The 20,487-nt window shown below is 39.6% G+C and overlaps 2 protein-coding genes across 3 annotated transcripts in view; one reads left to right on the forward strand and one right to left on the reverse strand.

The window, feature by feature from the left end:
• Positions 1-1,405, reverse strand: part of vgll4l (vestigial like 4 like) — a 3,712-nt gene extending 2,307 nt beyond the window's left edge. Inside the window, exon 1 of the mRNA XM_086173780.1 lies at positions 1,249-1,405. Within this exon, the coding sequence (XP_086029906.1) occupies positions 1,249-1,315 (67 nt within the window). The 5' untranslated portion in view covers positions 1,316-1,405. The remainder of the gene's footprint in view (positions 1-1,248) is intronic.
• A 2,152-nt stretch (positions 1,406-3,557) lies between these two features.
• On the forward strand, positions 3,558-15,108 carry syn1 (synapsin I). Of its 2 annotated transcripts, none has more exons than XM_086173428.1 (14): positions 3,558-3,770; positions 4,017-4,456; positions 5,294-5,351; positions 7,861-7,952; positions 8,053-8,209; positions 8,434-8,523; positions 8,898-8,960; positions 9,056-9,198; positions 9,307-9,381; positions 9,473-9,575; positions 9,667-9,816; positions 10,182-10,251; positions 10,367-10,907; positions 12,143-15,108. In XM_086173428.1, exons 2-14 carry the CDS (start codon positions 4,143-4,145, stop codon positions 12,276-12,278), a joined length of 1,992 nt encoding a protein of 663 aa, XP_086029554.1. In that variant the 5' UTR covers positions 3,558-3,770; positions 4,017-4,142; the 3' UTR covers positions 12,279-15,108. The 2 variants fall into 2 exon arrangements, with proteins under 2 accessions (XP_086029554.1, XP_086029555.1); XM_086173429.1 differs by having other exon boundaries at positions 12,181-12,461.
• The last annotated feature ends 5,379 nt before the right edge of the window (positions 15,109-20,487 follow it).

The raw sequence follows: 20,487 nt of genomic DNA on the forward strand, positions 1-20,487 counted from the left end.
ACGGTAAATGTTGTTTTTTCTACTTGATATTGGCTTTCAGCCTGATCACACCTTTAAAAGTGCGCAATCGACACAGTGTGTCAAACCATACATCTTCCTGCTTGCATTTAGCAGCCTCATTTTTGGTGTAACAATCTTGGGGGAAGACCTTTTAATTTCCACACTATAGATTTTAAATTAGTTATGCAGTTTCAGTCGGTAAGAAGGAGAAGCTGACGAGACTCCTTTAAGAGATATTTTTCAGAAAACTCTCAGGTAAAAGAATTACCTTGATCCAAATATCATATGGTTTTTGTTTCATAAGTAAAGAAGGAGTAACAGAAGCAATACATACTTTACTCCTTCACTTCAAGATGCATGTATATTGAAGTATTGAATGCATAGAGGCACAACACCAGCATTGTTTGAAAATGTAACAGCAGGAAACCTGTTGACACCAGTCAGTGACTTCTGCTAACCATTGTTTTTAGTCACAGCTTAATACCAAAAGAACTACTTCAGTTCTATTCAAATCAAGTGTTGACTGAATCAATACTTGGTGAAACAATAGACAAAAGATCTAGTTTGCACCTAAAGGGTGATTAACTGAGACTTTAGACAAAATGTGCTTGGTATAAAATCCACATTTCCAACTAGACACCTATGAGCTACACCTTCAGAGTGCCATTGTGAAAGGGGGCAGGTATAACCACACCTATGCTGATTTTCTAACGCCTCAGGCATGGGTATTTCTTCCTTATTAGAATTGGTAATGCGGCGCATGACCTTCTGCTTTGCTGTTTCATCTTTTCTTAATTTTGCTTGTTTGTCCGCAGGTTGAGCGAAAGCATTATAATTTTTAATATGTTTTGCGAGTAGTTTTTTAATTTAAACATACAACTTTAATCTTGATTATTTTAACATCGTACTAATCGATGTCATTATTTCTAGGAATCTGCAACTGAAATGTTATCTATCTGTCAAGGAGCTGTGAAATAAAACCATTCATGACTGTTGATTTTTCTTTAAATTAAGTACCGTAAGCAGACAGTAACCATTACATTTTTCACAACCATATCATTTATGGCACAAAGCTGAATGGTACAATAATGAAAAATATAACATATAGCATACACAAGACAGAATACATGCAGAAACAAAAACATGATATCTTAATAGGACCATATAGATAGTTATTAATCAGGTATAAGTGCTAATTACCTCAAAAGAAAATTGAGGGGTGAAAATACAAGGAAGACTCAAGTTTACCTTCTAAAATGTAGACCTTGAAGCCACTGCTCATCCGAGTTATATACTGGAAGTTTGCCACCGCCATGGCTGCTTCTCTTTGTCTGGAGAGGCAAATACAGAAGAGCAACTTGACTGTTTGAGTAGTCAGCACACAATGAGCCTCAGTTTCAGACTGTATTGGAAAAGGTAATGAGATGCTGGGACTGGGCTCAGCCAGGTAACCTATCAGGTGAGTGCAGACAGAAGATGTGGCTTTCCTTGTGACACATTTTCTGCCCTCTGATTAGCTACTGTCTGGGCCAATCGGAGAGCCTCTTTGTTGTTATTGTTCCACAGGCTCTCACAGGTAAGTTGGCTACAAAGGGATTACCTGTGTCGTGGTACAAAAGTGGAAAATAATTTCCCCCTGCACTTCCTTTAGTGCATTTTTCTCCACAAATACCATTTCCATCGAAGACTCAATACTTGTCCTTCACCCATAAGGAAAGTGACGTCTTCCCCCTCCTTTCCACTCCAATGTCTGCCCCTTCTTCCCCTCCCTCCTAATCTACAATCTCACCAAACCACATTTTTTTGAGCGCGTAGCCCACCAGAGCTTGAGACCTTCCTTTGACCTGCCCGTACACGCGGGCATCTGGACTGGGATAGACCGACAGTAATCCAAGGCTTTTGTTAATGGCCAGACAAACACACCCAAAAATATAATGCTGCTGCCATGAGGACAATTATGCCTGAGAATGAATGAACACAGGAGGATCTTCAATGCCATGCCGCCGTGCTGTAACTTAATTTATACCGAGAAATGGACAAATGTGCATTGAAATCCACAGTTAAAGAAATATTTTTATAAATTCAATATTTAAAACAGAAGTATCTGTGCCCCCCTCAGTTTTTTTATTTCATATGGAAAGATTTTTTTGTTTGTTTAAACATTGTGATTTTGGCTCCAAAATTAGATTACTTAAAAGATGGCTAAGAGCCGTTCACATATAAAACTGAAAATGCACACAATAAGTGTGGGGTTTGAAATCAGCTCAATGGTGCCCTCCTAGGTAATATTTAGCAATAACACAGAAATGATCTACAGTATGCAGGCCCTGCTGTGTACTGTACATTGATTTTAAATTAACCCACAAGCACATCTACCTCAAAGTTTTTACTGTTTTGGGACTTAAGTGATTTAATCACATTCTCTTGAAGCATCAGAGGCATTACAGTTAATATTTCCTTAGCCATGAATGACAGATTTTAGCTGAATCGGTAAAGTGTTGAACTTAAAAATACCATACCATACCATCATTTTTAACATTTGGATGGTATCTATCTATCTATCTATCTATCTATCTATCTATCTATCTATCTATCTATCTATCTATCTATCTATCTATCTATCTATCTATCTATCTATCTATCTATCTATCTATCTATCTATCTATCTATCTATCTATCTATCTATCAGTCTGTCTATCTATCTGTCTGTTTATGGTGATGTCTGATGCAAATATTTGAAAATGTAACAGTCTGTGATGCTCAGTTTGCAATATGGCTCCAGCTTACACTGCACCACACCTTGCAGTTTATGCAGTGAGGTTGAAGGGACGCTCTGGGGCCTGTATTCAGAATAACTTCGGTCAACAGATACTGGAACTGTGTCTGTTTATATCGACAGGTGAAAATGGAAGTAACATCCCGTGGAGCCTGATAGTGCTGGATTAAAACACACAACAGTGTGTAACATTACTTCAGCAGAAGCTCCCTGTGGGGCCACAGGCGGCTCATGAGACAGATCGACATCCTTCTCTCATCAGCACCACCCTCATCTCTGTCAAGCCAAACTGAAATAGACAATCCTTACCCGGAAGTTACATTGGTTTCAAAATAATGTTGTATACTTGAAAGCGTTCCCACTGCAGCATAATATTTGAATATTAAAAAAAAAAACAGGGGGGGCGGGGGGTATGGCAGATTGCACTCCAGCTTTCAGAAATGTGAATATTATTTCAGAAAATTTATCAATCAGACTAAACTACACGGTGATCAACACATTGGTTACCCACTTTACCCAAGTTCAAAAACGTTGCATGAAATAAAAAGTCTGTAAATTATCGTTACAGTAAACCTTGTTTTGCCTACCCCCTTTTCTAAAATTGGATGCACATAAGTGACGTTTATAAAACTGCACTTTATGCAATTGGGTACAAATCCAAATAGCAAAAAAACATATCTTGAATCTTATTTTAACCAAACCGGAAGTAATGCGTCAATGCCTCCACTGCAGCTTGACGCAGGTCAAGCGACTCCAATTTTTGCAGACTTGCCTTTCCCTCAGGATGACTGGGTGTGACGCAGGGCTGACGGAAAAAAATCGTGGCCTGAGGGGGAAGAACGGGGGCAGCAGCGGTGGTGCGGGGTGGCCTGTAGCTCCTCTTGTCCGGGTTTGGAGTCCGATGCTCGATCACTAAACACACGTGTGTCGCCCATAGGCTTTCCTGTGCGAGATCGAGGCGTCACCTAATTCCTGGGTCGCAATCCACTTCCAGGTAGGCTTGACCGTGCCGATTTATGGGCGTAGTGGGTTTGATTAGCAGTTTATCAGATATGCAATTAAGGGTATCTTTTTATTCTATTTGTTTGCAATGCTGGATAAAAAAAAAAAAAATCTGGAATACTGGAAAAATCTTGGTTCTGATACCTGTGTTCCCCCTTAATTTTAATAAGTGTACATTTCAAACCTGCCACTGATGATAACAAAATGTGCATGTGTTTTTTTTTTTCCATTTCTTCAGGCAACTGATCTCAGTTACATTAATTCAATTTAAAAAAAAGTAGGCTGCACAAAGCCCCTTGCATTATCTCATCGCACGGCAAGTTGTAAGACGCATCCTCCGGGATCATATTAGGACGCATCCGTCATGAACTACTTGCGTCGACGCCTTTCGGACAGTAATTTCATGTCCAACCTGCCGAATGGCTACATGACCGATCTCCAACGGCCGGAGCCGCCGCAGCAGAGCCCCGCCGTGTCGCCCGGCCCGTCGGAGAGACGCCAGTCGACCAGCCAGCCCGCGTCCGCAGGCGCGGGATCCGGCTTCTTCTCATCCATATCCAACGCCGTCAAACAGACCACCGCCGCCGCGGCCGCCACTTTGTCGGAGGCTGCGGACCGAGCAGGGGTTTCCAGCAACGCCAAGATCCTCCTGGTCATCGATGACCAGCAGACCGACTGGTAAGAGCCGTCTAGACCGGGATGTGGGCCGGGACGTGGGCTGCGGTGTCCTCATATTAGAAGGTCATATGATCCACCTGCTGTTTCCACGGGTAGCAAGTGTGGGAGCCCGAGCAGGAAAAAAAAAAAAACACGCCTTGCAGATGTGCGTGCCTACGTGTGTGTGGCAGTGTGTGTGTGCTTGCCCGAGAAGACATTTTCATTTGACGATCAAGTCGTGCTCGTGATGGAAACCGTGCTGCATTATGCCACAGGCCTGCAACTGTACCCCACGCCACCGTGATGATGCAAGTTTTTTTTTTTTTTTTTTTTTTTAACTGAGCGTGGGCGATGACAAATGCTCCACTCCAAGCAAATCTCGCCACAATATCAAATGATATGACCGACAGGATGATAAATAATGCAGGTGAGAGCATCCTCAGTGCACGTCAGAGGCAGGAGCTCTGCACTGGTTGAATATATAGTTTGGTTCCCTTTTCCAGATTAGTCCATTTATGGAATCACATTTTCATTGATGATAAACACGTCTTTTTAAATTGATCAGTATAAAAAAAGTACCCATGGCATGATCAGAGGAGGCGTGGTGAATGTATAGATGGAGGGATGCTGAAGTTGAAAATGCGTGGCGGGAGGAGATTTATGGATGGAGCAAAAGAGGAAATGAAGTTAGTTGGTGAAGAATTTGAAATTTGCCGTGGCGTCCCCTGAAGGAAAGAGGCCAAAGGAAAAGGAGAAGCGGCGTTAAGAGCACCCGCCATCGAGAGGCAGGACATGATGTCAACGTATCTTTTACAGAAACAAATAGCATGTAAACTTAAACCCTTGTTTCACATGTAGGGTGAAAGTTTTCAGAGGAAGAAAGGTCCATGGTGAATTTGAAATCAAGGTTGAACAGGTATGTGCTTTCTGTGCTTTTGTTCACTGAAGCTTTTAAATGATGATGAAAATAACAATAATAATGATGATGATGATGATAATGATAACAACATATACGATTTGGGGACTGAACTCAGAGGCGAAGTAGCACATTTGTAGATCATCACCCATAGGAACACTGTGTAAGTGTGTTTTCACATGCAGAACTCCATAATTCAAAAATGCAGTGATATTAACTTATAACACAACTCATATCAAATAATCGCAGCCTCATATCATCACAGCAAGTGCTCTGTGTTACAAACTGTTGCTTACGCTCTGCCACCATTGTTCGCCCGTCAGGGCCAAAAGGACCCCAGTAAAGACCAACTCTTGGACCAGGTCTCAGCCCATTTGTTTTCGATGCTGATTAGATTGCCGCGTTCAAGCCAAATCTCAGCGACTGCATCAGGCAGAGATTGAATGACACTTAGACCGAATCAGGCTGACACGGTCAGGAGAAAATAATAATATGAAATAAAATGGATATATTATCAGAACCAGATGGGTTTGTAAGTAGCGAAGTACTTCATTCATCCCTTGGGGGGGGGGGCAACAGGTAAGTAACTACACTGTAGTGAAGAAGGTGTGCAAAAACTACTAGTAGAAAAACTCACAGTAAAGATTTAAGGGAAACACAGTTAAAGTCCAAGGTGCATCGTGCCCAGTGTGTAGCGTTCTGATCAGAACAAACGGATGTACGCACAGTATGGGGGGGTCGGTATTATCATTTCCTCCCCAGTGCGGAGCAGCAGAGTCGCGTGTCATGGGGGAGGAACGATCGCCTTAATCTGACAGTGGAGCCGTACAGAGACAGCAGTTTATCGTTGAAGCTGCTCTCCTGCCCGGAGAAGGTGCTGTGCAGTGGATGGAATGGATCGTCCCTGACAGACAGGAACCCGCTCCTGTTTCCGTCGATCTGCCGCAGATGTCAGGCTGTCAAACAGCGTGCCCAAACCGGAGCTGACCTTCTTTAGGTCCATGCATATGCCGTCCCTCTTCTTGATGCTGCCTCGCCAGCACATTGCCGCATAGAGGAGAGCGCTTGTCGCAAAAGTCCGATGGAACATCTGCTGAAGCTTTTTGCAGATGTTTCAGGGTGCCGGTCTTCTGAGAAAGTACATTTGGCTCTACAGGAGCAGCCCAAACCGAATTCAAAAGTCCAAAGTGATGAAAAAGAATGTTAAATGACATTTCCACAAAACAATCCCCCCCCTAAGTCACCGGCACAGCTGTTTTAAGCCTGTGTCATGTTTATGCCACTTCGGTTTGTTAAATAGATACAATTGAACATCTATTTGCATTATGGAACAATGGCAAGAGTATTTAATTATTCATTCTGACTTCAACAAATAACAGATGAATCTTCTCATGTGACAGGAGCACTTTCTGTGTTCACAAATAAATATGTAAAATTATAAATATTTTAGCAACTGACTCCATTAAAAAATGTTTCCTGATAATAGCACGGAGGATATATGCAACCCTCTTCTGTGGGTGATCTTTCTCTCAGGGACTTTATTCACTTTCATTTGTCCTACATTTTTATGTTGTTTTTCCTTCAGAGGAAGTCTGACATGTTATTAATTGCTTTCAACTTGAAAAGATGGGTGGACGGGTTGTAATTCACGATCCTGCTCGGATTATAATGTTACTAATGAGATATTATCATGGTTCTCAGCGTATCCTGGAAAACCTGAAAAACCTGGTAAACTGTTTTCAAGTCATGAACAGTTTTCATAAACCCTGCCAATGAAAACACATTGTAAACCAGACCAAAAGCAACGTGTGCTGAAAGGTCTTGTGATGGCCTAAAAAAAAAAAAAAGAGAACTTCTCATATTTACCTACCAGAGCCTTCAAATTTATATTTTTGATCACATTGGTTTATCAAATGGTTTATCCATCCATCGTCTGCAGCTTATCCTGCACTCAGGGTCGCAGGGGATGCAGGAGCCTCTCCCAGCTGTCTTCGGGCCAGAGACGGGGTACAACCTGGACCAGTCGATCGCAGGGCAACATATACAGATAAACAACCACTTCAAATTTTCTTCTAACCTGCTGCGTGTTTTTGTACCGTGGGAGGGAACCGGAGAAGGCGGTGGAAACCCGCGCAGACACGGGGAGAACATGCAAACTCCACACAGGAAGGTCCCCTTGTTGGAATCGAACCAGGGTCCTTCGTGCTGTGAGACGCTAACCACTGCGCCATTTGCCACCCAAAATTGCCATACAAAATTGTTTATGTACAAATCAATTTAGTGCAGTTCAATAGATTTTTTTTTCCCCAAAAAGAGGAAATGCAATAATTATTATCCAATTATCTAATAATAAATGTGATCATATCTTTGTCCAAGATGACTACCTCACACCATTGACAGTTTGTTTTTTCTTTTATTCTGAAAATGCACCTAAAATTACCTGCAAACTGATCTTTTTGTTGTGCATGTTGCATATTTTTGAGGATTGACCTTGTTCTTTTCCTTTTAGGCAGAGTTTTCTGAAATCAACTTGACAGCCAATTCCACAGGATCTTATCATGTAGCCATTGATGCAATAAGGAATGGCCACAAGGTTACAAAGTGAGCAAAAATATTTGTGTATGATATCTGTTGAAATAATTTCCTTCTGTCTGCCAAATAATGGATTTATTTACCTTTTGTCTGAATTCCTACATCACAGATCCTTCAAACCAGACTTCGTACTGATAAGACAGCATGCCTTCAGCATGGACAAGAATGGAGACCACCGCAACATTGTGATTGGACTGCAGTATGCAGGGCTGTCCAGTGTTAACTCTATACACTCTGTGTATAATTTCTGTGACAAACCATGGGTGGTAGGTTTACATTCATTTAATACTCTGCAATTATGTTACACAGGGACCCTACCCAGTTTATATATCGTTACTATCGTTACCTTCTTAAAGTAATCGCTGAAGTCATTTTTTCAAGTTTTTCAGAAAACGCAAAAAAAAAAAATGAGTAATAGGTTGCATAAGAAGTGGATTTAGGCAAAAAATAATTTTTGTCCAAACGATTTTAAAAAATAATCTTTTTTTAGTTTGCTCAAATGTCTAGGCTGCACAAGCGATTAGGCCCAGAGGAATTCCCACTGATTGAGCAGGTTTACTATCCAAACCACAAGGAAATGGTGAGTGTTTGCCATCTGCTGCTCTCCCTCTCTTCCTCCTACCCCTTCAGCTTGCACTGGTGGGGGTATGTGATCATGTTAAAAACAAAAAACCCTTAAAGGTACACAGACACACACCCACACACACACACACAAGTACAGTTCTATCAATCTGCACATGGTACATTGGGACTGTAATTTACCTACATGTCAATAATCCATCTAACGCAGCAGCTGTGGCCATTCACATTACTTTGAGTGTGTCTTGTTGTTTGACAGCAGTTGCTTTCATTCAAGAGCACAATTTTTAACCTGATCGTCATTAACCAACAATGATAAAATTTATGGCAAAAGGGTCTAGGAGATGGTCAATTGATAAAATATTCTTGTTACAGATTACTTCATCCCGCTTCCCTGTAGTGGTAAAAATGGGTCATGCCCATTCAGGAATGGGAAAGGTAGGCCTGAAAAATTAAAGCGACAGTGTAATAATAATAACTCTCTGGGAATAATGGAAGCCTATATATTTTTATCATGACTTTTGCTACCTCAGGTGAAAGTGGACAATCAGTATGATTTTCAAGATATTGCCAGTGTCGTGGCACTGACCAAAACCTACGCCACGTCAGAGCCTTTCATTGATGCAAAGTATGACGTGCGCATCCAGAAGATCGGTGACAATTACAAGGCTTACATGTGAGTGAAACTTGAATCTATAATGAATCTATAACTTAAGCAGTTATCAATCACCACAAAGAAAATGATTATCCACAACATAGTGAGTAATTTTGTTGTATTTATCAGGAGAACATCTATCTCGGGCAACTGGAAAACCAACACCGGCTCATCAATGCTTGAGCAGGTGGCCATGTCAGATAAGTAAGGGCTCATGATGTAGTTGGTGCCCACTTCTTTCTACCACACAAGCTGTTGTTGTTTTATCGTTGCTCCGTTTGACATGATTTTTCAGATACAGATTGTGGGTGGACACTTGCGCTGACATCTTTGGAGGTTTGGACATTTGTGCTGTGGAAGCCTTACATGGTAAAGATGGAAAAGACTACATTATAGAGGTATAAGATGGCAGAACAAATATTTTGAAGTAACAATGATCGATGACTGAAACGTTTAGTCAAAAAAAACATTGTTTTGTTGGTTTTTAAGGTAGATGACTGTTCAATGCCACTTATCGGGGATCAACAAGATGAAGATCGTGCTCAGATTGCAGAAATGGTTATTTCTAAGATGAACGAGACTGTTCCTCGCACTTCGAGCTCCTCCACGGTCCGCCCTGCAGCAGGACAGGCAACACAGGTTCACACGTTTAACCACGTGCACAATCGGAAACAAGTCCTTCCAGCAGATCTTAGTTAAATGAGAAGCTCTGCACAAAGCACAAAAATGATACTACTTTTGCAGATACTCACCTGCATTAAGAAGCAATTACAAATATGTCAAGAACATTTACTGATGTTAACTCGGTTAGGATTTTTTTTATGAATTTCCCACATCCATTGAGAGATTTATAGTAAATGTGTCTGAGAAACAAGACACAGGGGATAGTGACATTACAAGTGCCTGTCATATTAGTATCGCTCAGTCATTGAGAAAATCCCCCTTTAATTAATTTTTGAAATAACATTGTATTTTCCACTTTTCACATCCTGAATGATTTGCAGAAAGCAGTTTCTCCTCAGCCTATCTCCCAGCCAAGAGTTCCTCAGGCTCAGCAGCGTCCCTTACCCCAAGGTATGGGGCTATTTAAAACATGAATTGTTATCATTTGTCAATAACATTTATGTTTTTTAATGCAAACAAGGATTGATGGGTGGGATAATGTGATTCCTGGACCTTCCCACTTCAGGTGGTCCTCAGCAAGCTCCGCCATCTCAGCAGCGTCCGCAGCCCCAAGGCCAACCTCCTGCACAGCAATCTGCAGCGAGCCCAGGCACTGGAGATCAAGGTGCCCAAGCTAAGGCTAGCCAAGGATCTCCAGCCCAGCCGTGGCAAGGAGGTCAGGGAGCTTCACCAGCTCAGAGATCTCCTTCTGGACAGGCTTATCCACGAAACCAGGGCACCTCCCCTCAAACGCAGAGGCAGCAATCTGTCTCACAGCAGCAGCAGCAGCAGCAGCAAAAACCTCCTCCAGGAGGCCAGAAACCACAGGGCGGGCAAGCTCAGCAGAGGCCCGCCCAACCCCCGAGGCAGCTGTCACAGGGGTCGGCGCAGCAACAGAGGGCTCCTGGTCACCAAGCCCGTCCTGGAGCGGCAACTACCCAGCAACCTCGACCGGCATCCCCGGGTCAGGGAGGACCCGGGGGTCGACCCCCAGTGCAGCAGAAGCCCCAGCCCCCACAGAAGCCTAGTCTGGACAATCAGGCTGCAAGCAGTTCTCCACAGTTAAAGTAAGTCATAATTTGAAATAACATGAAAGATAACCATGTGCCTGTTTTTGGCCTGTTTTCTGTCATTTTTGACCAAATGAGAATTAAGGTTGATCTGAACAGCAGGTCCTTTCTTAATTTTTGCTTGCGTCACAATGAGCATGCAGCATTTGAAAACAAAATGGCCCAGTATGTGCATGGTTTAAAAATGCATTGAAATGGTCAGTCATTCAGCAGTTACACACATTACATCTCAGCATTTCTGGAGAGATTAGAACTCATTGATGCTGACAAGCTGTTGCTTTTAAGCATATTTTTGTATGGTCTCGACAAAGAATGTCAATATAGTCGGTGCAAAACAAACAAGTCAAAGGCTCTTTTACTTGATTCTAGTTTAGGGTCATAATTCTGTATAACATATTCTAAGTAATAAAACTATAGGATTGTCTTCTGCGTTAAATGGCATGACAACAACCAGTGTAAAAGGTAATTGGCTTAAACAGCAAGACGAAAACAACAGATTAAAACAAGAAGATAATATTTTTTATATTATAAACAATTTTATTAGATTAAAACAGATTAAAACAATAAGATAATATTGTTTATATTATAAACAATTTTATTTTACATAACTGTAATTTGATTTTCACCACAATTATAGGTAGGTAGGTAGGTCTAGCTAATTTTAAAATGTGTTTCCTGCTTATCAACCGGATCATCATCATTATTAATAATAATAATGATAATTATTACTATCATTATTATTATTAGTAGTAGTAGTAGTAGTAGAAGTAATATTGCTATTAAGGAATTTCTTGCTGTTTTTATGTTTTTCTCTGAAAATAAATAAGTTTTAGTTCTGTAAAATACAGACTTTTAAAAATTAATTCATTTTTTTCATAACAAAATTGGGCTTGTATTTGCAAACAACTTTATTCTTCTTTGCATCTCTTTCAACCATTTTCTCTAGTTAATGTGACTAATAATTGTGCCAATTATTCTGGCCTAGTAAATAGCAAATCCCCTTGCATCATTTTGCATCCAGAAATCTCATTCATCATTCATATCATAAACTCCCTGAATTTATGGTGATTGTGACTTTAAGGAAGAAATTCATTTTCTTCATCTCCAACTGAGCCTTTTCCGCCTCTCTTTCTCTTCGTCCTGCCGCGCTCCAGTCTCTTCATTCCATGGGTTTGCTGCATGACTTTAATAGCCTTTCCCTCTCCTCTATTGCCATTTTCCTCTCTTTATAGCAAATCCCAGTCTCTTACCAATACCTTCAACATTCCAGAAACCCCAGCACCACGAGCCAGCCTTAGCCAGGATGAGGTGAAGGCTGAAACCATACGTAATCTACGCAAATCTTTTGCCAGTCTCTTCTCAGACTGAGACGGCACGACCCCCCACTTCCTCTCCTCTCACAGAAAGATGGACACTGACACACAGGTTCCCGCTTCCTTCAACAAATAACTGTCTGGGATACTGTACTGATACATGTAGAATGTCCAAGTAAGATACACTCTTAACACCCACAAAGGAAAGATATTTTCTAAAAGAACAAAAAAAAAAAACTTTACGTGTAGACACTGATGTGTGAAGCATTGTTTGGCTTGGCCCAGTCTACTCATCACACACACTGTAGGAGTGCCTGTATATGCATGATGACACACATGAATAAGAAACAAAACAACACAATACAGCTTCCACTTGTTGTCGGTGCCGTAAAGTCATTGTGATGTTTTTGTTCAAAACTTGTGCTGACCAAATAAATGATTTAACTAAGCAAAGCTGCACTCTGAGGATGCCATGTGTTAGCTAATTCTAAATTTGTCTGAGCTGTTGACTGCTCATGTTGATGTCTTAGCTGCATGTCAACACAATGCAAATGTTGGATTTTCCAATCTCTTACATTGGTGCTTGTAGCTGTGTTGTTACATGTTGTTGAATTAATTCGAAAAATAGGCTAGTAGATGTTGTGAGTATGTTGTTGCAGCCAATTTATTGTTTTCGCACAAAAAAAAAGTGCTCAAGAATGCTACATCTTACACGGCTTGCCTTACACAGATACAAAGGTCAGATCAAATGGAGTTGTCTCAGGGTTGTCCAATTGATTGTGACACTTCTGTGTGGGTGAGGGTCTTCCATTACACTTTTGTTGTAGTTTTCTCACCAATGATGACGAAAAGCATGCATTTCAATTTCGGGTTGTTTTTGTTTTTTAAATCGTTATTATTATTTACGACACTTTTGCACACGGATTGCAAAATGATACTTGAATTAAGTGACACTGGCTAATATATGAGGTCAATATATTCAGGTTTTTATATCTGCCAATTGACAAAACAGCAATCAAGTTTTGTGACTTGGGTGATGTTATGTCTGAGACAGTTGCAATGGGACACAGCATAGACAGTGCTGGCAGAAGTTCAGGTATATACAGTATAGTGAAAAATTGAATCATATGCCATCCTTAAGTTTGACCCTTAATTCTACTTTGAGTATTTTTTTAAACTTTCAGCAGAAACTGATTTCCAATCTAGAAAAAAAAACACATGCTAATATCTTGGGTTTTTTTTTCATGTAAACTATAAGATCCTTTTAAGAGCTCATCAATTTCCTGTTAGTGCAGTAGTGGCCTTCAACAGAGCAGGCATCCTTGCACCTCTTATTTCTGTTAGATTTCTTTTTTTTTTTTTACATATTAATGTCTTGCATTGTGTCATTTAAAAAGGAAAAAAGCTGGAATCAGTGGGCGTTCAGTTAAGTTGATGCCAATCGGTTTTATAATATCTGTTTAACCTGACAGCTAAAAATAAACAATTTTGCACTAACGGATCCCTGACCCTAAACCTTATCCTTAGTCTGCATCATGTATTGCAGCAGGGTTTCTATAGCCACACCTGTCTCTTGGTTTCCACCTGGTTCACGGTTAGTGAGCAGAGATCTTAGTCCAAAGTGTACTCAGCCAAGGAATGTTACATCTATGTGATTAATCTATTCAGCAAATAGAAAAAATAATTTACAAAGATGGTAGGATGAGGCTCTGCAGTAGGTAAAGTGCTCGAGGTGTTCCGGTCTCCCCACTTTTGCACTGGCACTCAGTGCTATAGTCAATCCAATGAAGGTGAGACACCAAAAATGTCTTCCAGAGGGAATCGGTTCCTTGTCGATGTTGATATAGAATGGCAATATCACACTTTTTAGAAGACCCAAAAGTGTAAAGGAGTCCTGGTTCCATTGCAGATCCTCCATGCTCCCTGTGTTTGTCAGTCTTTTGAGTAGCCACAGTGACCCCTTGTGCTCAATAGTGCATAAATGTGTGAATGTTGTTTTTGTAACCGTTTCAACCAAATAGATGTGTTGTACAGAGCTCTGAGTGATGCAGATTGTCGCCTTTATCTCCTGCTGCTAGTTGTGCTTGATATTATGTGTGTCTCTAAAACTAATGTTTTTTTTTTTTCTAATGTTTGAGTAATAATTAGATATTTCTGTCAGACTTCTTTTATAATAGCTTGATTTTTCTATAAGGAAAGACTATCTGAGTCTTGCGTGTTTACTTTCCCTGTGATCCAGGGCTTCATTTAAAAGAAAATACAGTTGCTCAGTATCAATATATTATATGACTGCCAAGAGAATCAGTAGGAATTTCACACTGAGTAAATAATTCATGAACATTGGCCACGTCAATTAGCATGGGTGGTAAAGTTGGAAAAAACATGATTGAGTCGAACCTTTTGGCCATATTCAACTATCAAATTAGCTGTGACACTATCCTCACTGGATAACGTGCGGCAGTTAGTAGTTTCCATGGGCTCCTGTTTTTGATATTCACAGATATGTTCTTTTGAAAAGACTCCGTTATTTATGGTGAATATATTTGACTGTGAATGTAAATGACTTACTTTGTTACAGCTCGGTCATGCATTGTATAATCATTGTGAAAAGATGAAATCCTTATAACTTTGAGTGAAAGTGATTGTCAGTTGATGCCTGCCAGATTTGAAAAATGTAAATCGTATATGTTATTGCAAGAATAAATTCAAGAATTTGGTTATATTTAAAAGATGAAATAAAGAAGCCTACTGCATATTGTAAATCATGGTGAGTTACGAAATTACATGAAAAGATGTTATATGCAATGTTTGTATTATATAAATATATGTGCAAAATGGTATATTGTTGAAATATGCACATGCCAATAAAGTCTGATCATCAATAATGATGCCTGTTATGTTTGCCTGTTTGATAATGTTTATATTCTTCCTCCGAAAAGTTATTTTCTCTCTTCTTTCTTCAATATGATATCAAGAGAAATATATCACCGGTGAGTCCGTTGTTCACAAGTTTTTTATTTTTCTCTAATGCAATTAAGGTGAAACAAGATGGCTTTATTGGTTGTCACTCCGAAATTCAGTACAGAAAAAAAGATTTACTGTTGGAAAAACTCAAAAAGGATAAAAAGGATAGAAATGACTAAAAGCTAGTTTTGTTCCTCTATGCAAAAAAACGGGTGCATAAATCAATTTTTAAATTTATTACAGTGTAAAATTGAGTTCACAAGTGCAGTTATTATAGGGTGGAATAAGCAGCATTAAGAAACTCTGGGGATTGTCTGACATAATCTGGGAGGCTTTTCTAGATGTGTGTTCCAAATGAATGCAGCTTCAAGTAAATAATTTGGTTGTGCTCATTGTTTTCCTTTCCTGTGTCTCACAAAAAAATGCTGATTCATTTGTTCTCTGGTCCAACTGTTAATCCCAAGTATTCTTATTGACTTAAGTATAAGTCAATAAGAGAATAGTTTCTCCCAATTCCCCCAGTCTATTCTCACAACTGCATTACTAATTGCAATAAAATCCGTTTTGAAAAGAATGACTTACAAATCTAAATATCTTGCTGGCATATCAGTACGACCACAAGGTGGTGTGGGCAAACAGTCTTACAAACCTTGGCTTTCATTTTAGTTCAGTTTAATCAGTGATTCATACGTCATTGAGTGAAAAGAGCATCTCGATATTTATTATTTAGTACTGTGGATTAATTTTATATAACGATTGCCTGCAAACAGAAAGTAGAGAGGCTTAAGATTCAAGATCAAGACTAACACGTGACCAAGTTCAGCATGAGCTCGATGAATTGCACTGAATTAATAATTTGAATTAAAGACATTACGTTGCGTGGGGAAAAAAAAATCTCCCTTTAAATCTATAAGTCTATGCATCAATCGGATGTATCAGCGAAGACTATTTTTCAAATACACATTTCTCTGGGGCTTAATATTGAAATGACAATAGTTTTGTGATGACTCTATTTAATTGAGAAGAAGCTTTGTTCATTTGGCAGGCACTTTCTTCAAGAATAACATTAACCATTAAACAGTGTTCTGGGGAATTGTTGAGGACTTATTTTGTTGATGGCTCAAAAATGTCAAAAGATGTAGCTATGACATGGAAATAAGTAATTTATTTGGATATTATCCCCTATAGAGTTACAGACAACAATCTGATTTTCTTTTCACCCTGTCTTCTGTGACAGATATTTTAATAAGACAGTTTTCTCATGGTGAATTTCTTCACCTGAAGATGTTTCACTCCTCATCCGAGAGGCTTCTTCAGCTCTTCAAGCCACAGTCACAGTAAACATAAATACTAATGTGTACATAATTATATTAATCAAAGCTAAAAAGAAGCACACAAACAAATGGCTCCCTGAATGCAGTTCGCTCTAATTGACTTCATTTTTCTTCATAGAATAATGTTCTAATTCATTGTGTCTTGTGTTGAACAACAGCTTCATTATCTTAAATAAAAAGTGTGTTACAAGAAGTATTAAATGGCCGGTTCAGTCTAAATATCTTGGTCTGTGGATTTATGTCTGGTTGACAGCAGATCGTCTTGATTAGCAACTCAACTGATTTCTGATCCCTGTGAAATTTGTTATTGCAGACAAAATTGTCAATCCTGCAGAAGCTATTGTGCTGTCAAAAAATTATATAGTTCTTTGTCAAGAATGGTTAATGTAGTTTTTAAAGCTCTTTCTGCATGCTTGCATTTCTAGTCGCCCAGCAGGCCATAATACTCTTTTAAACAAAGAGTTACCATTAATGATATTCATCTGTTCAGAAAAGAGAAGACCTCGTTCAATGGGTAAGAAACATACAACTATTTTACCAAGCATTATTCTCAACTCAGTGTTGCAAATGCTGATTTTTTCACATTGATGGAATACAGCAATTATTTACAGCACCAAACTATTATTAACAAGAGGGAACTGGTCCTTCTTGTTAATTAAAACAAGTTGGAAAACAGCTGAAAAACAAAATTCCCCTTACAGTCATTAAAGTGTTATATATAATACATTGAGGTTAACTGTAATATATTGCTGATTTCAAGAGAACCAGAGAGCACAGAGTCTGTCTCTGCCTTGTGCAGAAAGATGTGGAAGGTCATGCATGACTTCCTGAATAAGCCAGGACATTTCTTGAGCTGACCCATTTAAACAACCCTGACAAGCTGCAAGCCCAGGTGCATCTGGATTGCCGCGAATACCAACAAGAACATGGAATTACGTACAATCTTTTGCTTTTAAATGAAAAAAAAAAAAATTAGTCAAAAAATTGTCGAAACTGTTTGCCATTTCATGAGCGAATGGGCGAAGCTCTTGGAATATTTTTCTGGTAGATTCCAAGATCAAGCCACATTTCTTTAGTTTGATTCATATGAAATATTCAGGGGACATGTAACTCCGTGCTAGGACTTTGTGGGAGAAAAGAAAAATACTGTACAAGTGCTTCATTCAGTGCCCGCGTTGTGGCATTGGAATAGAAAACAGTGGCTGTTACTTGTCATTTATTATGCATGGCCTTCAACAGAGGACAAGTGGTACAACTCTGTACGTCTTTGCATTGTATTTGAAGGACAGAGGGTATATAATGAAGGACTCCATTGATTCTTCCTGGGGCACAAAATAATATCTGTCCACTTATGCCAAGTCAATTTTGGGAAATCAAATGATTCTAATGAGGAACGTTTGCACGTCGTCGTGTGACAATTTCGCAATAATAATGTACTTCTTTGGATGATTTACAATATTATATTTCAAAGCAACACAACCCGCCTAGAGACCCTCTCTCCCTGCTTCAAATGTATTGCCCCTTTAATAAACTTCCACACATGAGTAATTCTTTAGCCAAAATGGCAGATGATGGAGGATGAGAGAGGAGAGTGTAGGAAAGATTTAATTAAGCCTCACCATGGGATGTCTTACTATGACTCCAGAGACTAAGACAGAGGAGTTTGTGTTTGAATCTGTGAAAAAGTATTTACACTATTCTCACAATGACCCAGATGGGAAGATCTATATTCTCTTATGAGTGCAGCTTTTCTTTGCATCCTCCCATCTAGAGGCTGCCAGAGGGGGGTGTAATTATGGTAAACCTTATGTTAAATGAAGATTGTTAATCTTGGCTTGAGATAATCTGTGGCATTGGAAATATCCGCAGTATACTGTATGTTTCTATACTATTCTCAAGGGGAAATGAAACTCAAACACAATCTGTTCTGTCAAATTGTTGTGGATTGTAGATTTACTCGTAATGTTCATTTCCCTGTCTATTGTCCATGTGAGGAGTATGCTTATAGCCTCCATGGATGTCTCCCATCAGCTCCACATTGCATTCACTTTGAATTCAATTCAGTCTCTTCTGCTTCTTATCACTGTGGGTAACCATGGATACCATTCCCAAATGGTCTGACTCTAACATGAATTTGTTTATGAGTGCTACTTGATGTGGCTTGCAATATTGTTGTTTTTTTTTTCTCATCTTCATTGGAAGTAAATGTGATTTGCTAAATAAGCGTTACCACATCTCATTTTGTTGGATTTTGTCCTGTGCCTCACACAACTGCTGCTTTTACGAAGTGTTGTATGAGCTTGCAAAGACATAAGAAACGAGTTGACTCAAGTTCACTTGGGAAAAGCCTGACAGCCTCCTACGTGTAATCTAGTCTGATCCACTGGAGTCAAAACTATGCCAATCTGGATTCCTTGGTTGCCTGTTGAGCTAAAAAAGCATCCAAGTACTTTATTTGGCTGCAACAAAGTCCCCTGAGGGATGTGTACTTTATATAGAGTGACACAAGTGCAATTTATGTCTTGAGTAAGGAGGTTGGACAGAAGGGATTCTGTGGTTTAATTTGTTGAAGACTTAATCAGGCTTCGAATCAAATCAAATCAAATGAAAGGAGGACACGGGGCATCTCCCACAGAGTCAACACATTGGCCCCTTCACTCTTCTCCTATAGCAGAACTACATCTCAGAATCTTCACGTCAGCTGCGAGACTTATAAGGGTATCTTGAACCAACCACACAAACGCATCTTTCAAATATAAACACGGTTGTGTGAAGTATCTGCCATTGTATGGATTGCAGAGAGCTCAATATTCCCTGGGGTTTTCTTGCACTGTTGCACTGAAATGTGTTCACCTTCACATTGCATTGTAATGTTTTTTCCTTGTTTCACCCTGGCATATCATTGCAGTTAAAATGTACCAGTACAGAGAGCTGCTTTGTGTCACAGTGGCTATTTTTGGCCGGACTTTATAAGCAACGAGGTTTGGCTGCCTGTGCATTGTCACATCTCTTATGTAAGTCTCTCCAATTGGAGCACAGAAATCAGGGAGAAAGTTTGTTGAGAGACATCATAGTTATGATCAGAGAGGGTAGCTTAGTGAATCTTCCTCACTCGGTAAATATGGGAGGTAAAGAGTATTCAAAACAGCACGTAAGCCTTGTGGTTCATTCATCTGATTCCAGCAATATATGGATGTAACTAGGTATTATTTACAGTGCATTACATACACACACATACACACACAGATATATATACATGTACACATATATTTTTTTTTCTTTTAATTTTTTTTTTTTCTCTTCTATTTTTATCAGGATTTTTTTCTTTTTAAAGACAGTTTGTGCCAAATTCTAATGCATAATTTCACTGCACAATCGGCCAACTATAAATGTCAGGTCAAAATCCTTTTTAGCCGTAATTATTACAACCCAAGCATATAACACATAATTATGTAATTTGCTCATTTGTCAATCATTGTTCTACACTGTAAGTAATCATGAAAAATCATGTTAGTGCAAGTTGCAAACCTGTTTCAGCAGAAAAATTATCCTTTTTTCTGCTCTCATTCTTGTGCTTCAGGTTGTAGAAGCCTGACTGAATCGTGTCTGAGGGGATCAGTGGACAGAGAGCCATTGATATTGGGTCCACACAGCCCAAGAGGTGTCTACGACACCTGCTAGCAGCTGACAGACACTTCTGCTTGCTAATCAACTGCTGACACCAACTGATGCCAATGCACTACATTGGAGAGTATGACTCACATGTTCATATATATCCGCTCCAAGAGATATCGGATGCGGCACATCGTAATTTCTGCTGTAGAGCCATTCTCAATCGCATATCATAAATGTGGTACATCACAGATGGGGTCTTGTTTAGCAGTGGTGTTTTGTTAGGATGCAGCAAGCGTTTCCGGAGGGAGGCTAAGAAATTGCAAATGTAAAATTGGCGATCAACAAAATAAG

This window comes from Fistularia commersonii, chromosome 26 (assembly GCF_037954325.1).
Source record: "Fistularia commersonii isolate RoL2024-O1a breed Wild chromosome 26, RoL_Fcom_v1.0, whole genome shotgun sequence".
In the NCBI taxonomy this organism is placed as follows: domain Eukaryota; kingdom Metazoa; phylum Chordata; class Actinopteri; order Syngnathiformes; family Fistulariidae; genus Fistularia; species Fistularia commersonii.